The 17,849-nt window shown below is 35.2% G+C and overlaps 1 protein-coding gene across 17 annotated transcripts in view; it reads left to right on the top strand.

The window, feature by feature from the left end:
- ZNF711 (zinc finger protein 711) overlaps window positions 1-17,849 on the top strand; it is a 78,288-nt gene that overhangs the window by 24,154 nt on the left and 36,285 nt on the right. For 7 of the 17 annotated variants that reach the window (XM_077827157.1, XM_077827161.1, XM_077827158.1 and 4 more), the window contains exons 3-10: window positions 674-1,204; window positions 8,644-8,802; window positions 9,370-9,516; window positions 10,198-10,335; window positions 12,423-12,470; window positions 13,135-13,278; window positions 13,904-14,073; window positions 16,842-16,871. In XM_077827157.1, coding sequence (XP_077683283.1) covers window positions 674-1,204; window positions 8,644-8,802; window positions 9,370-9,516; window positions 10,198-10,335; window positions 12,423-12,470; window positions 13,135-13,278; window positions 13,904-14,073; window positions 16,842-16,871 — 1,367 coding nt within the window. Of the gene's footprint in view, window positions 1-673; window positions 1,205-2,691; window positions 2,737-3,960; window positions 4,007-4,818; window positions 5,070-6,013; window positions 7,398-8,643; window positions 8,803-9,369; window positions 9,517-10,197; window positions 10,336-12,422; window positions 12,471-13,134; window positions 13,279-13,903; window positions 16,748-16,841; window positions 16,985-17,849 lie in introns of those variants that run through there. The other 10 variants (XM_077827146.1, XM_077827147.1, XM_077827148.1 and 7 more) reach the window with 8 other exon arrangements.

Here is a 17,849-nt window from a genome sequence, read left to right as displayed (position 1 = left end):
GCTTCTCTTGTAGCCCAGATCCCTGTCGGCTATGTTTCCTAGAAAGGAAAATTGTTAATATTTACTAGAGTGACTAACTGAAACCTCTGCCATAATTTGATAAGCAAGTAAAACAAGTGATATTTTTGACAGTTTGAACTCTCCAGTTTTTGATGTTTAAAGTGTTAAGGATGTTCCAGTAGCACATTTTGATGTTTAAGGAAACTGTTATCTTGTGTGTCAGCAAAGCCAGCCAGCCTCATGCTGTTTAGTCAGATTTGCTGTTGGGCTCTGTTGCACTAACAAAATAATGCAGCATTCAAGTTGCTAGCATAATAGAAAAATGTTTTAGCTTTTTTGGAATACATATAATAGAATCAGCTACTGACCTTTTGTCTTTTAAATCTCAGTTTTATTAAACCTAAATTGGGGGGCAGATTTGACCTAATGTTCCTTTTAAAGAAAGATTTGGGGGATTTTGTGCTTTTGTTTTGTTTAATTTTAAAATCATAGACTTTTACAAGATTGTGTTCATTCTTATCTGGAGGTATGTAAAATGTAATGAAATTTGTTAGAAGGCAAGGGAGCACTCTTCTATGCATAGCCTTTACCTTAGTTATATTCCTTACATACAGTACATGTGATACCGTAGTGTGAATGTTAACATTTTTTCTCATTCACAATTGTTTCACAGTGGCTGGAATGGCTGGCACTGCTCATATAGATGGTGACCATATTGTTGTATCAGTTCCTGAAGCTGTACTAGTTTCTGATGTTGTCACGGATGATGGGATAACTCTTGATCATGGCTTAGCTGCTGAAGTTGTCCAAGGACCAGATATCATCACTGAAACTGATGTTGTAACAGAAGGTGTAATTGTTCCTGAATCTGTGTTGGAAGCTGATGTTGCTATTGAAGAAGCTTTAGATACCAGTGATCATGTTTTGACTTCTGATCTAATAACAGAAACTGTTAGAGTTCCTGATCAGGTTTTTGTGGCTGACCTTGTTACGGGTCCTGATGGACATTTGGAACATGTGGTGCAAGACTCTGTGTCAGGAGCTGACTCACCCACAATGGTTTCAGAAGAAGTTCTTGTAACTAATTCAGATACAGAAACTGTGATTCAAGCAGCCAGTACTGTTCCTGGTTCTACGGTTACAATAAAAACTGAAGATGATGATGATGGCAAGAGCACATCTGAAGACTACTTAATGATATCTTGTAAGTGAAATAAAGGTAGATATGAATAGGAGATTATTTCAACTAGAAGTGGTCCAGTAGGGAGAAGTTATTAACACTGAAATCTTGCTATCCTGTGCACCTGAACTCTCTGAAAAAACAGTCTCTTGCCAAATTAATGACTTGGTGCCAAGAGTTAGATTTTTCATGTGTGTGTGTAATTTCTGAACAATGGGTGTTTTTTTTAAAAAAAATCTTTTTAATATACTGTAATTTAACCTTGCAGTGATACAGTAAATTAAAAAAAACATAATTATCAAATTATGGAAATATGTGCAGAAAATAGCGTTTTTCAAGTTTCATCAATAGCATCAAGCTAGAAAAAAAACATAATATAAGAATGGCCATACTGGATCAGACCAATGGTCCATCTAGACCAGTATCCTGTCTTCTGATAGTGTCAGAGGAATGAACAGAGTGGGGTAATTCCCTTATCATCCAGTCCCATCTTCTGGTAGTCAGCGGTTTGGGGACACCCGGAGTATGGAGTTGTGTCCCTGACCATATTGGCTAACATAAAAACGTTAAAGGCTATACATTTGTCTGACAATAGGTTTGTTTGTAAAGCAAAAACATAGTAGCCAGCTTTATGTTCCACTGCCTGATCTGAACTAAACTTAAAAATATGCGCATTTATTGACTGACACCTCTGATCTGAGGCTAAAAATGAAAACTGGCTTCTTGCCCTATATTGCACTGTGGGGAGTGCACATAAATTATTAGCTACCTGCAATTAGGGTACAGCTGGCTGAGTGAGAACAACTGTGGGAAAACTGCAAAGTAGGCAAATAATACTTTTTTTCTACAATTAAATGATATTGACAATTAGATGTCTGGTACCAGTTTTCACTCTCACCCACAGGACTTCCATGTAGGTTAGTTAGTATACACAATATTTGTCAGTGCAAACTTGCAGCTTTTCTGAATTACAGCTAGTGAAATTTTACTAGGCCAGAATAGGTTTTGATTGTCCAATAATCATTTTATATAGCTGGTAGCAACCCATCTCAATAAATGATGAGAATGCCAAGTGTGTAAAAACTTCAGAGATCTACTTTCAATAAACTGCTTTTATTAAAATTTTCAGGATAAATACAAATCACTGTATTCAAATATATCTTATACATTCTACATTTTGAAACATGTCTGTGATGCTGTTTTCCAAAACATTTTTAGGAGTATAACATGTTTAGATTTTTTTCCAAAATTGTGGGAGAGACAGAGCTATAGTTTTCATCCGTCTGTCCTTAATGTAATGTCATGTGCTGCGTGCAAGGGCACTTTAAATATGTCACTTAAACTAGTGAGGGTTTTTGAACAAGAACACAAAGAAACCATTATGAAAGCAAATCAGACTTTCTACAGCAGTGGTATTCCTGTGTATGTTTTGTGAGAAAAGGAACACCATTATAATGCTCAGTTGTTTTCACTGAAAGAATTCCTCCTTTCTAACAGAGTACTTATGATGAGTTGTGTTCTGTAACTGCGATATTTCCAACTGCATCCTTGTAATTGTAAGTAAAGTCATCTTTGGAATTCCTTCTAAGGTAGATAACTTTAACTTGATGGTAGTTGTTGTGACTGTGTTTTAGGCACATCATGGTCTGAGTAAACACAATTGCAACCTGAGTTATAAGAAAATCTGGTTTTTGAAGTGTCATTATTAGGCTTTAAAGTCATCATCTCATTTAGACCACTAGGACAGTTCTCACCTTTCATGGGGCTTGATCCTGTAATGTGCTGAGCACTCCAGTCCTGGTGCAACAAAGTATATGCTAACTTTAAAATTAACCGTAAAGTTAAGCATATACTTAAATGTTTTGGTTGATTGAGACCAGAGTTCTCATCACCTTGCAGAATCAGTCCTATGGAGCTGTTTTTTCAGATTTTATAAGATGGCGCTGAATTGGTTATGCTTCTGAAGATAATATGTACATTTTTACAGCTAGATAGTGGTTCTTTTTGTTTCCTTAAAGAAAATGAGAACTTGTTTTCCACAGAATCTGAATCTGTCATGCTGGGACAGATAAATATGTCTAGCGAGCCAAGAATTTGAAACCTCAGATTAGTATAGATGTTTTACTGTATAGTCAAATATGCAACATATATTAAAGGAGTATAATTGTATGCTATGATTCCCCATGATATATTACCAGGGTTGTCAAACTTTTTTGTAGTGTGGACCACTTCTGAACAGAGAGATTATCGCATGGACATTTTTCTGATTCATGAACACATAACATCCTTTGTCAACAACAGCAATTGTTTATATGGAACCATAATCTTAGAAAAGTATTTATATTATTTTTAGCTGTCTTTTAATGAAGTGTAACATCTTGAAACAAAGATCTTACTTCATATGACCTGCTAGCTCTTCATGGATCACCGCCAAGTGCTCTGTGGAACACAGTTTGGGAACCCCCTACAGTATACAATGTTCTGGGACAAAAAGCTGGATTAAAGCTTGGAGCTTTAGTTCAAAATTACCTTATCTTGCTGCTTTGTGTTACAGTGTTAATACTGCTTAAATGTAGTTTTCACCATTTTAAGTTTGTATCTCCTCTGGCTATCCTATAAATTTATAAGGAAAAATCTTTATTTTAGTGGTAAATGTTACCTGGAAACTAATAAGTATAGTTTGATCTTTTTGCTCAGAAGTTTATATGCACAGAAAACTTTGTAACAGTCAAAGTTTTCACTAGAAGTTTGTCACCATTGATCTGTTTTGTTTTGTGCAGATGAATTTAACTTCTTACATTAATGGAAGCATTATGAGCATATCAGGTAAAAATCATAAGGTTGAAAACTCAATTCTTAATATACTTACAAATCAAGCGATGGCATATTGGATATGTCAAATCACAGTTTCTGGAGACTTAAAATGACCCAATGGGATACGTTAACACAGGGTTCGGCAACCTTTGGCCCGCAGCCGACCAGGGTAAGCCCCCTGGCGGGCCGGGCCCGTTTGTTTACTTGCAGCGTCCGCAGGTTCGGCCAATCGCAGCTCCCACTGGCCGCAGTTCGCCGTCCTGGCCAATGGGGGCTGTGGGAAGTAGCAGCCAGCACATCGCTCGGTCCGCGCCGCTTTCCACAGCTCCATTGGCCTGGAGTGGCGAACCGCAGCCTATGGGAGCTGCGATCGGCCGAACCTGATAAACAACGGCAGATAAACAAACTGGCCTGGCCCCGCCAGGGGGCTTACCCTGGCAGGCCACAGGCCATAGGTTGCCGATCCCTGCATTAGCGTCACCACAAAAAAAAAAAAAAAAGGGAAATTTAGAAGTTAAGATAGAAAGTTTGTTTTAAATATAACTACCTTTTAGATTATTTAAAACAAACAAAATGAGATTTTAATCTGTATACTGTACACACCAGATAACCAGGGTAAATGGGACAATTGTCACACTTGTAACTTAAAACATACTTTTTGTTTTTTGTTTTTCAGGTTTGCGATATTCAGACCCACAGGGGATTGCCAGCTTCTGGTCTATGTGTTGGCCCTGTAAGCACTATGCGGGGGACCTCATACCCACCAAAGAACAACACTGGAGCTGGCCTTTAGGGGTAAGGTAATGTTCCACCACCACCTCCTTTTTAGTATATTACAATACAGTGTTGCATAGTTTGCTAAAATATTTTAATATATATATTTCCTATATTGTACCATATGGTATATAAAATAAACATATTAAACTTTAGAAAACTTTGCAAAATTGTAAAATCATGGGACTTCTTTGGTGGGTGTGATATCACCAGCATAGTGCATGTTGAGATATCACATGAATTGGGAGCTGGCAATCCACAGTGAATCTGGACATCACACACCTGAAAACAACTAAAAAAGGTAAGATTTAAGTTATAAGTGTGCTGAATGCTCCTCTTCTTGTGCTTATTTGGGAGGATACAGCATATATTTCTAAAGCAATCTGGTTGTTGTTTTTTATAAATGAGGAAACAGCATTATCTTATGTTTATAGTGGAGAACTCAGAGCCAGGAGACTGGTGTTCTGTTCACCATTATTTTACTGACTTACTGTGTGATGTAGAAACTTTTATTCCTGTTTTAAAACGAATACTTTACAAAAATGTGAATTTAGTATTCCTAAAGGCACTAGATTAACAGCCTGTGTAACTGGAGTCCTCTTAAGAAGTCCATACAGTATGTATTGTTTATGGGTGTTGTTCAAGCAAGCATCTGGACACTGCCTATCGTCAAAGAGGAAATCTCTGGGAATTAGAAATTACTTCAGTTCTCAGTCTCTCTGCTAACACTGTGGACAAAAACTAATTAGTGCTAACTATGATGATTTTATTTCTAATATGACTGTCTCTGAAAAGTGCACTGAGATCACCAACCTTATTTCATATAGACTAGCAAAGTAAGTGGTAGAACTTATAGTTAACTTTTTAATTGCTACTGAGGGTGAGCTAGATATGTTTCATCATTCTAGAAGTGAAAACAACTATATTCCTTTACCATTCCCTCAAACCATCCAGATTTCCTAAATATATCTATTACGTTGCAGATTTATTTCAGGAGTTGACTCCAAATTTTGTTATATTCAGTTTAAACATTTTGAGTATATTTCAGCTCCACTTATTAAAAGAGGAGCAGCTTAATTTTCAGAGAGTCTAGGTATATATAGTTTAGGAAAACTTGTTGATTTCGGTTTCAGTTGTATGTGCTTAGCCTCTCTCAGAATCAGGCTGAGGATGTTTGTTGGTTTAGAAATACTTCTGATATTTTAGTTATTGCAATAATGTTGCCTGCCAGAGCAGGGATTTAGAATTTTTAACAGATGTGGTTAAAAGTAAGTTGTATATTAAGCGATAAGATACAATATACATCAATATACACTATATGAAGAAAAGTAATGTAATTGATTATTCCACTGTTCCTGATAGGAGAAGGCTTCCACTTTTGAACAATCTTTAAAGTATTAACATGTTTATTTGTTGTATTTAAATTGATTGTGTGTAAAATCTGTAAATTAAAAAACAGAAAAGTGGATGATGATTAAAGTCATCATCTTAAAATCACTTTACCTCAGTTTTATACCTATTATAGTTACAAGTAACCCATTAAATTAGTGTAAATTTTTTATACTTTTTATTTTATACATTTAACAGCACTTTGTGTAGTCAGTTTCATTCTTCTCCTGTATAGTCAGTTTCCAATACCGCAAAGATTTAGGAATGGAACTACTCACTTTGGTAGAACAAAGCATGTGCATAAATCTTTGCAAGATTGAGGACTTAATTGGAAAGACATCAAAAATGGAACAGAAAATCCTGTAACTTTTAAAGGATTTTTTAAATAAAAAGGATCAGGTCATTAAAGATGCTTTAGCAGAAAATTAGTCCGTTCCAAGATATTATAAAATAGTCAGATTCAAAATATTTAAGTTGATAGCACCCTTTAATAGACAAAACATTGGTTATCTTAGCTCTCCCTTCCTTTCCTTTAAAAGGCACATGGATAGTTGGATTTAGTCTTATCTGTGGAAACACCATTCTGATAACATGAGCATGCTCTAATAGTGCATGCTATAGCTGCTTCATATATAAAGTTTGTATTAACAGCCTGATACTGGTAAACTTATTAATCAAAGGTATTTGTAGATTCCTTTCCAGTTTTGCTATTTTTGGGGTTTGTTTTCTTATGTTGGACATCATGCAGTCCTCTTAGGTGGGAGGTGGTGGATGTTATACAATACAGTTATTCAGGACATGTTTAAGAAATAAGGGCTTGATCCTGCTCCCACTGATTTCAATAAAACAAGATCAGCCATAAATTCTTTAAATTAAAAGGAAAAAGGTTTAAGCTCATCCAGAAGAGGAGAAATTTACAATTGCTTTCAGTGATCCAAGTTTGTCTTTTACAAACTCCCTCCCCATTTACAACCCAATCTTTTTTTAAAAAAGCTTGAAATATGCAAAAGATTATGTAGTCTCCTATTCTTTCACATTTTTTTAATCTTTATTAAATTACAGAAATTTAATTTTGTAATACTTTACATTAGTATTTGTTGATTTTTTAATGTTAATCAATTAGCTGCTTTATGTCTATTTAGTTCTGTTTTCAGTAGCTCCAGTATTGTTCTGACTCATTCAAAGACTTCTGAGATTCACAAGTTTCATCAGTGACACCAAAAAAACCTGCTGCAGTTGAGTAGGTATCATTAAAATGACTTTCAGAGTAGATTATGCCAAGTCATAAAGAAATAACCCATCTCTTTTTAAAGAAATTCTCACGGTTTTTGTATGTCTAATATAATATACATATTTTTGAATCTGGAAAATGATCCAGTATGGGTTACAGCTTATTTCAAAGTGTGGAATTCATTCCTCATTTGAGGGCTTCAGTGGATATTCAGTGTTGCATTAACCTTATGCTGCCCATGTGCAAAGGGAGTAGGTAGTGTTCTGTCAATACATGATTAACAAAGGGCACACAACAGCAAGCATTTTCTGATCAGGCTTTTTCAGTGTCCTTTGCTATGAAATCAGCCCTATATATGTTAACATTTACTTTATTAAAACTCTGCTCTTCCACTTAATAGTAGTTTGAATGTAAGAATTTGATTGTATTGATAAAAGTAAGTAGATTGAGTAGTAGGTGACTTAATCCTTCAGTTATAGACATGAAGGATGGCAGATAGCTCAACTTCACATAGTTGGACATTAATCCAAATATTACTATCTCAACTTTTAACTAGCAAGAGACAAAATCTCAAAAATATACTTGCCAGGATAATAACTGACCCCAAAACCTCACAGCCAGACTAAAACACATTTGATAAGAATAACAGCTGTTAGTTACTAGTAATAGATATTGTCAACAGTAGAGCATTTTGAAAATCTCAGAAGAATTAAAATAGCAGGTTCTGGGTTTGTTTTTTAATTATATTAGATATGTCTTATGTTTTTACTTTTTGATCCATCTATACCTTCTAGGCTTAATAGTTTACAATAGAATAAATATCAGGTACTTTTTAATTACTTAATGAGGGTGCTTCCTGTGTGATTCATTTTACAACCATGTTTGTCCTTCATTTACTAAGTTTTGATAATGAAATTGAGTACTGTACTTTACTAAAATAGACTAGGATATAAAAGGAAAAGGAACTGTCTGTATAACTGCTTTTATAATAGTAAAAAGAAAAGGAGTAGTTGTGGCACCTTAGAGACTAACAAATTTATTTGAGCAAAAGCTTTGTTAGTCTCTAAGGTGCCACAAGTACTCCTTTTCTTTTTGCAGATACAGACTAACACGGCTGCTACTCTGAAATCTGTTATAATAGTAGTTCCATTGGATCTTACATATTGAATATGTGAGGAAAACTTGCTAGAGATCACTTCTTGAGTCCTAACAAAATTTGTGCGTGAACCTCACTGTCCTTTTTTTATTTTTACAGTGGATGATGTTGGAGAAAAATTAGACCATATTGGAAGCACACCTTTAAAAATCAGCACTGAGGTTTCACACGATGATGTTTCTAAAGATGATGGATTTGGTTCAGAAGTTATAAAAGTGTATATATTTAAAGCTGAAGCTGAGGATGATGTGGAAATAGGTACGGTCTTACGTTCTGTTTATTGATTCAGTAGTTTGAAAATGCTAGTTTTGTGTTCTTTAATAAAATCCACTGTTTTGCAGTATGTGAAATAACATCTTCGTAGTGGTCTGCTGGTTATGTCAACCCAATTTAACTTCCTTTCTCAAGGAAGAATCTCAAGTCTGGTTTTTGCCAGCACAATATTCAAAACACAGCATAAAATAGAAGCTTTGGGGTGACACATAATATTTCTGTTCATATTTAACACACTACTAGCATGCAAAAACTGACACGGTTTATGGCTATGATACCCCCCCCCGAATAGTACTATCCAACCATTCAGCCCTAATTTTTGTCAATATACTGGTGAGAAAGGAGGGTTTTGTCTAATGTGCCACTAATGAGTAACAAATATGAAATTTATAATGGCAAGAAAACATTTATTTCAAAGCATTTAATCGGGGTTTTACTAAATGGCTGTCTAAAACAGAAAAAAATACTGATAAAACATTTTTCTAATTTAATTCTCATGAGATGATATTCTAGATTATCTTGTTTACATTGACTGTGTTTTTCTTTTTCAAGGAGGAACAGAAATTGTCACAGAGAGTGACTTCCACAATGGACATTCTGTAGCTGGAGTCATTGAGCAGGGAGCTGTAGGCAGAATGCAGCGAGAAAAGATGGTTTACATGGCTGTTAAGGACTCTTCTCAGGAAGATGAAGATATTAGTAAGAATTCTTTTTTTAAAAAAAGTACATTTAAAAAATAATACCAGAAATGAAAACTGTATGCATAATATTGGTCACTTTCTAAAAGGAACTTTTTCATGTTTGTGAATAATTGCTCCCAGATTTAAAGTAGTGGAAATCATACCTTGCCTTGCCCACAAATAAGAGTAGCCTATAGTTATTATAAAATACATATTGTGCCTATCCTATACAAGCAGTAGATTATTTGTATTGAATTTAATGTGATCGTTGATTAAGTCAATAAGTAATTGATTTTTGCAACTTGCTAATTTTTCAGTTTGCCTAACAAACTACCATGCTAAAATCTTGTTTAGCTCATTTAAACAACTTTGTTATTGAAAGTGTCAAGACCCTTTTAGATCACTTTTTACATTTTATTAAGTAGAACAGTACTTATTCTGGCAAAGTGGCAAAGAACCATCAACAGTTACACACTTACAAGCTTCTTTTGGTTGATAGTTATTTTTTCTGTCTCAGGTCTAGCAATATATGTGGATAAAACAATATAACCCTGTACAAGTATTTTGGGGAAGGAAGAGAATTGTGCAGTGGGTACCCCTACTAAGCAGAATAATAATATGAAAATAAGCAAAGGAAAATTTAGGCTGAACATACAGTAAAATTAATTCCAGAATCACAACTTCTCCTCCTTAAATGTAGGTTGTGCTGAAATAGCAGATGAAGTTTATATGGAGGTCATTGTAGGTGAAGAGGAAGCAACATCACTTCCAGACACACAACTTGAAGACTCTGGTGTGAATAAAACTTTTGTTCCTGTTGCTTGGGCTGCTGCTTATGGTAGGATCCTAGATTCTTCTTTTCGTGGGAATGCCTCCTCTTATTTTTCCCCTAACTTAGCTCCCAAGTCTTGTAGAGCATGACTTTCCTACCTCTTAGCTCTGTCTAAGGAGAATTGTAAAGAGCTGTGTCTGTAGCCAGTCATTAACTTACAAGAGTCAGACATTGAAATATCTAAGTGATATTTCAGCGGCTTTGTATACTTTCTCCAGAATGCCCTCAGACTCTTGCAACTAAGGAATGAAGAAAAATGCTAGTCCCAAACTCTAGCGTTTTGTTCACTAGCCTGCCAGACAGCCCTTAAATTATTTTAATATCTGTTTTTTCTTAATCATAATAAATACCTTGCTTAGTGTTGGGTTTTATATAAGGGAAAGCATTGTAGTTTGTAAGGTTTTGTTAAAGTTGTTCCAGGTACTAGTTCAGGGATGTCTAGCATGCAAATTTCCCTTGCATATCTTGAGGTCAGCTACTGAGCATTATAGAATCTTGCGTAAACTAAAAGAATTTGTTTAAAATACATGAAGCTGGCTGGTGAAAGGTTCACACAAGTTTTATCTGAGAAAAGAGGAATGAGTGTGAGAAAATAAGCTTAGGGTTTGTCATGCAGACATCTTCCTTTCTCAGTCCTAGGCCATGTCTGCACTAGAGAGCTTAAGAGTGGTGCAGCTGCACCACTGTAAGATCTCTAGTGTAGCCAATTTATGCGAATGGAAGAGAGCTCTCCAGTCAACATAATTAATCCACCCCCAGGAAGTGGCGATAGCTATGTCGGCAGGAGAAGCTCTTCTCCAGACATAGCGCTGTTCGCACGGGCGCTTACGTCTGTGTAACCAGTGTCGTGGAGATGGGGGGGGGGGTTATTCTCACCGCTGAGCAGCATAAGTTATACTGATATAAGTGGTAGTGTAGACATAGCCTTATACTGCATAATCAGACTCTTCATCCTCTGACGGAAAACAAATTGTGTATTGGTTGTTTTTTTTTTAAAAGGTCTTAATAAATTAATCTTCATCTTTCTCTGTGACAGGGATTGAATAGTATGGACATTTTACTAGGAAGTTTTAATGGTTCAAATTCTGTATATTCTATTAATATCATATATATTTACTATGCTGTAGGGTTTTAACTTGTAAATACATTATATTTAAGGGAATATCCTCTCAGATCATCTCTGACTCATGAAAGAGAGAGTCAGTTGTTTAAGGACAGAGTTCTAACTGGAGTTGGCTGCAAAATGGAAATCCCTTCCTGTGAAAAATGCAATTTTGAATTTTTTTCCATCCTGAATCAGGATGAAAAGTTAAAAATGATTTAAAAAAAAATGTTGTGGGCAGGGATGAAAAATTCAAAATTTTTCTGCTTGCAAGCAACTCGCTTGGAAGACTCTTGTTAATTTAACTTTCTCCCTGCAGGCTGAAAATGAAATTGATGAGTGTTCCAGGCAAGCAGCCAGAAGAGCCATCTCTTTGATTTTCCTCATGGAAAATCGATTTTTTGTGGAAAAATTTTAATGTTGTGAAAAGGGCATTTTCATCAGAAAATTAATCTGACAGAAAAGTCCTGGCCAGATATACTTCTAACCCCATTAGCTGTTCGACAAAAATGTGTTTGAACCACAGAGTCCAAAAGCATAGAAAAAACTTTTTCAGTCCAGAATAAGAAAATGAGAATACTACTAAGATGTAGCCCATTTCATCCCATAGAGCTTCAGCATTCTTCGTGCAAGTGCTGAATGACCATTGTATCAAGACATAGAAAAGTAGTCCAAAACTTGTCATGCACCAAGTTCTTGATAGGAAAGCAAGATATTTGGACTTGCTCTCATGCAAAAGAGAATCGTGGAACTTGGTTATTTCGTACTAGGTGTTGTTTACAGAACCTAAGAATGAAAGCAAATTTGTAGAGGTATATGTACAGTATGGTCATTGTCTGGTTTGGCATCTCTGTAGAGAGCGGTCAGGATGGGGAGGACTCTGCAGTAAATAAAATTTGCTAGCTAGCTATTCTGTCACACAAGGAGTTTCAAACAATCATTGTCAAATACAATTTCAGTTTATGAATTAGTAAAATACTGTGTTCTATAGGAGATGAAAGACGACTGCCCAGAAGGTATGAAGACTGTCAAGCAGCAGGTGAGAACGTGTAATTATATTTGATACAAGAGCAAGAGATTCATTTGCTTTCATAATTTTTTGAAAAAACACAGTTGTATATCAGATTTTCCATTAAGAAATTCATGACTCTCCCTTATTTCATGGAATATTGACAAATTCCTAATCCACAGCTTTCCTGATCAGTGAATGCTACCAAACTATTCAGAATGCATATGTGTAAGGGTTCCATACACTTGGAACTCATTTCTTCAAGGAATTTCAATTACATAAACATTGTAGAAATAAGAACAATCCTATATACAACAGAAGCCCTCAGAAATGTACATCAGTATCTTTTAGTACAGTTTTGGGTGACCAGGGAAGGGAAAATGAGCCCACTGGGAAATAAAGGACTGCTAGGTTGAAGGAAAGAACAGGAATAATCGGCTGAATGTTAAGGGTTTGGGAGTGGAGGAAACAGAGTTCAGAATGAGTCCAAATTGAATTAAATTCTTATATAATGCCTTATCAATAACTATGGTAAATATTGACCCTTTGAAAAAAAACTTGCCCATTCCTTTCTGCAGTGAACATTTATTTTTTAAGGTAATGTAAAGTGACTTGCTCCCATGTGATTCCAGTCATCTAGTCCCAAAGAAAAAACTTGCTTATAGTTTTTATGGTGTCTGATCTTTGTATTCAGGAAATAACTTGGATACACGATTAGAAAACAAAAATGGTAATGCAGCACAGTACCTGCAAATCTGTGATAGCATTAACACAAATAGAGCGCTTAAACAAAAAGCCAAGAAGAGGAGGAGGGGAGAAACCAGGCAGTGGCAAACAGGTAGAATATTTTTCATTGTTTATTGTATTGGTTTAATATGGAAAGATCCTTTTTCCTGCAACTAGTTAAAAGAAAACCAACAAAAAAAACCCCTACCACCACTGAAATTGTGTAGTGCAACTGTTCTAAAACTGTTGTCCCTGGAGAATTTGCTGATGGTCCACAGATTGCTGGCTGGTACATCATGCTGACTCTCTTAATTTCCAGCTGGCAAATTGCATTAAAAGACATCTAAAATACATTTTTTTCTAATACTTATCCACATAAACAATTCCTGTAGTTGTCACGGGGATATTACGTGATCATGAATGGGAGGCGAGATATACACAATTGGGAATGGGAGAAAGGTTGATTAACAAGGCAATCTCTCCATTAATTTGTGGTCCATTCAGTAAACAAGTGTCACCAGTGCCCATGCATTGGGGTAGCAATGGGGTTTTATGCCTTGCTTCAGTCAACTCTTTTAACAGTATTTAAAATTTTAGATGTCTGGGATTTGGTTGTTTCAAGCTACTAAACTATTTGCTCTATGTGTGAAGTTCAAGTAAATGTTCTTGAGCAGTTCTTTTTAATTCAGCACTTTTAACAGTTTTCTTCATAACATCTTCTGTTTGTTTGAAAACAGCTGTTATAATAGGTCCTGACGGACAGCCCTTAACTGTTTACCCTTGTCACATATGTGGGAAAAAATTTAAATCCAGAGGATTCCTGAAAAGGCATATGAAGAACCACCCAGATCATATGATTAAGAAGAAATACCAGTGTACGGATTGTGACTTTACAACTAACAAAAAAGTAAGTTTCCACAACCATCTGGAAAGCCATAAACTTATAAATAAAGTTGACAAAACCCATGAGTTTACAGAATATACAAGGAGATACAGAGAGGCAAGCCCATTGAGTTCTAATAAACTGATATTGAGGGACAAGGAGCCTAAACTACACAAGTGCAAATACTGTGACTATGAGACTGCAGAACAGGGACTGCTGAATAGACATCTGCTTGCAGTTCACAGCAAGAACTTTCCTCATGTTTGTGTTGAGTGTGGGAAAGGATTCCGTCATCCATCTGAGCTTAAAAAGCATATGAGGACCCACACAGGAGAAAAGCCATACCAGTGTCAGCACTGTGTCTTCAGATGTGCTGATCAGTCCAATCTAAAAACACACATAAAATCCAAACATGGGACTGATTTACCATTTAAATGTGAGCATTGTCCCCAGGCATTCACAGATGAAAAAGAACTTCAGCAGCACACAGAGTTATTTCAAGGACATAAGACTCATCAGTGTCCACATTGTGACCATAAGAGCACCAACTCAAGTGACCTGAAACGACACATTATTTCGGTTCACACGAAGGACTTTCCCCACAAATGTGAGGTATGTGAAAAAGGCTTCCATCGTCCATCTGAGCTCAAAAAGCATAGTGAAACCCACAAAGGTAAAAAGATACATCAGTGTAGGCACTGTGACTTTAAAACTTCAGATCCTTTTGTACTTAGTGGACATATCCTCTCAGTTCACACCAAGGACCTGCCTTTTAAATGTAAAAGGTGCAAGAGAGGATTTAGGCAGCAAAACGAACTTAAGAAGCACATGAAGACCCACAGTGGAAGAAAAGTGTATCAATGCCAGTATTGTGAATATAGCACTACGGATGCATCAGGCTTTAAGCGACATGTAATATCAATACACACAAAAGACTATCCACACAGGTGTGAATACTGCAAAAAGGGATTCCGTAGACCATCAGAAAAAAATCAACATATAATGAGGCATCACAAAGAGGCCATAATGTAATATATGATGTTGAGAAGGAAGCAATTTAGAAACTGTGATATGCTAATTGGGGAAAAAAATCTCATGAACTGTTTCTCCTGGTTTCAAAGCTTGATATTAAATCATAACTTTACATTCTTTGTATTAAAAGTCTTAAAAGTATTAAGGTTGACAGGGATCTCATAGTCCTATGATTGTGGCTTATCAGAACCTAAAGAGCACTATAGAATGCAGAAAGATGGATGAATGTCTGAAAGGTTGCAGAAGGATTGCTGAATGTCTTCTATTTAATAGTATTATACATTGTTAAGCTATAGAAGAGAAAACGAAGATGATTGTGTTATCCATTTCATCAGTAACAGCATTTGTCTCCAATATGAAAACTGTTCAGTTGTGGTGGGATTATTTACAAACTTTTTGTCAAAGCAACCAATTCTAACTTCTTATGCAGTTTTGAAAAGAATATAAGTCAATCACTTGGTCATTATGTTTTTAAATTGTGCCTGGAAAGTGTATTCCAGAATTAGTCAAATTTTGGGGTTTCTCCCCCCTTTTTTTTAAAAAAAAAAAAAAAAAAATTTCATTGGGAAACCTTTTTGTTTCCTTTATTAGTCTAGGTTCAGTGAGTAATTTTTTAAAACTATTTTCAGAGCTGCTAACCTCTTTTATGGCAGGATATGATGTTAAAAATATTGCATTATGTTATGAGCTCAAAGGTGGTGTTCCGGTGCTAGGGTTAAAAATATGTATGTATATAATTTCCCTTTTTTATCTGAAACTGCAGTTGAATGTTGTTCAGTATGGCACATGACAAATACCTTTGAATCTGTCATTTTTTTAAAAGGAAAAAATGAATGCAGCTGATAGTGTTGTCTCAACACTTTTTTTTTCCTTGCTACTTTAAGATCTTCTCTAAAAGGAGTATTAAAAAAGATTCAAAGAACACAATAGTTTTCTTGAATTAAAATACAAAATACTTAGAGGTTCTTTAGGGCAGTGTTTATAACAGGTATGGCTATTATAGTCCTACCTGCTAATATAAAATTTTCAGTATAGACATAAAATTGCACCTTTTAATCAATTCTTTAAAAATCTCTACCATACTATAAACATGCATTTTCAATCTGTAAGAAAGTATATATGCAGTATTTAACCAGAAAAATATGCTGCCACTCGAGTTTGGAGGTGGATCTTCAGTTTACAGTGTATACATTTAAAATATGCATCCCTTTAAACAATGCTTTGTGTTAGCATGCTGCAAATCAAATGGCGCTTAATATAACAAGCTGGTCTAGGGCTATTTAATGAAAAACCTGTTCAAAAATGTTATGCATATAATGTGTACTTTTTTACTTTTAGTTGCTTCATGTTTGCACAGAGCTGTTCACATGATAAATTGTAACTTTACTTCATGCTATATTGTGGCTTTGTGTTTCAGATAATGTTCATATTTTGTTTTTGCACCAGATGAGAATCAGTTCCTTGAGAATAAATTTTTTTTATATTTCTAAACTTCAGAAAGCTAAATTGGGAAATCTCTTAGAAAAATAAGTGTTTTATGTGGCTGTAAAAAATGATGTACACGCTGTAAAATAAGATTGTCACTGTTACGTGGGATTATTATTTCTAAATGTGTTACTCATCGTAATGAGCATACAATAAAATGCATCTCTTGCACTCCAAGGTTCTTTGGAGTCTTTGTTTCTCATTTATGCTGATTCTGGGAATGTTCTCCTTCACTGAAAGTGTGCCTAATATTTTAATTTCATCGTTCTTTTCAGCTTTGTATGAGTTTAATCATCTGGACTGCGGTAAGCCAATTAACTGACAAGTGTCTTTCAAACAGGCTACCACTTTTTTATTGTTCAGTTTAATTATTTTCATTGTGTAGTGTTAGCGCTAAAGCTGGGTGAAATTTTTTTTGGCTAAAACTTTTTCACCAAAAAATGCAGGTTCAGATCAGCCAAAACATTTCACTCCTTTGTGTTGACTGTGAGAAATTGTTTTGGTTGAAACTCCTCCCATAAGGCCTCCAAAAAATTTCTTAAAAAATAAAAATGTTTTGTTTTGACATTTAATTAATCAAACCATTTTCATTTTTGCTATTCAAAATTTCTTTTTGTTTATAAGTATTCAATTTTATTTTTCTTTAAAAACTCAGAAATTAAGTGTTTCATTTCATTTTGGGTCAAGCAAAACATTTTGTTCAGCCCCCAAACAGTTTTTTTTTTCCCCAACTTTTATTGGTTCACCAACAATTGAAGGGGGGAGGGCGGGAATTTCTTTGGTTGGTCTGAAGTAAATTTGTTTTTTAATTTTTTTGGATCAGCTAGTAAACCAACAGATCAGTTATTTGTGCAGCTCTAATTAGCAGTGAGACTTTGCAATAAATTTAATTCAACATATTTACTAAAACTGTCAACAAATATGGAAAGTAATTGTTGTTCCTTTGAGTTTGGATTCTGCAAAAACATAATTTTCCACACATTTTGGAAAAACCACAAGTAGATTTTAATTTTTCATAAGAATAAGAACAGTTCACAATTTAAAACACTAAACCCTTTTTTTCTTATTTGAGTTTCCTCCCTCTAACTTCATGTTTTTTCAATGGAATTATGTAAACTATAATCAAATATACAAAAATATATAATTGAATCAGAGTTTCCTGTGTGGAGATGTTTCAGAACAAAACAAAAGCCTTCAAGTAGTGGTATCCTGTAAATATTTTAAAGGGATTCCCACCAAAATGTTCCTCTTCGGCTTGTTACAAATTCAGTGTACCCTGTGGG

This window comes from Eretmochelys imbricata, chromosome 9 (assembly GCF_965152235.1).
Source record: "Eretmochelys imbricata isolate rEreImb1 chromosome 9, rEreImb1.hap1, whole genome shotgun sequence".
NCBI lineage: Eukaryota > Metazoa > Chordata > Testudines > Cheloniidae > Eretmochelys > Eretmochelys imbricata.
This window is presented reverse-complemented; position numbering and strand designations above follow the sequence as displayed.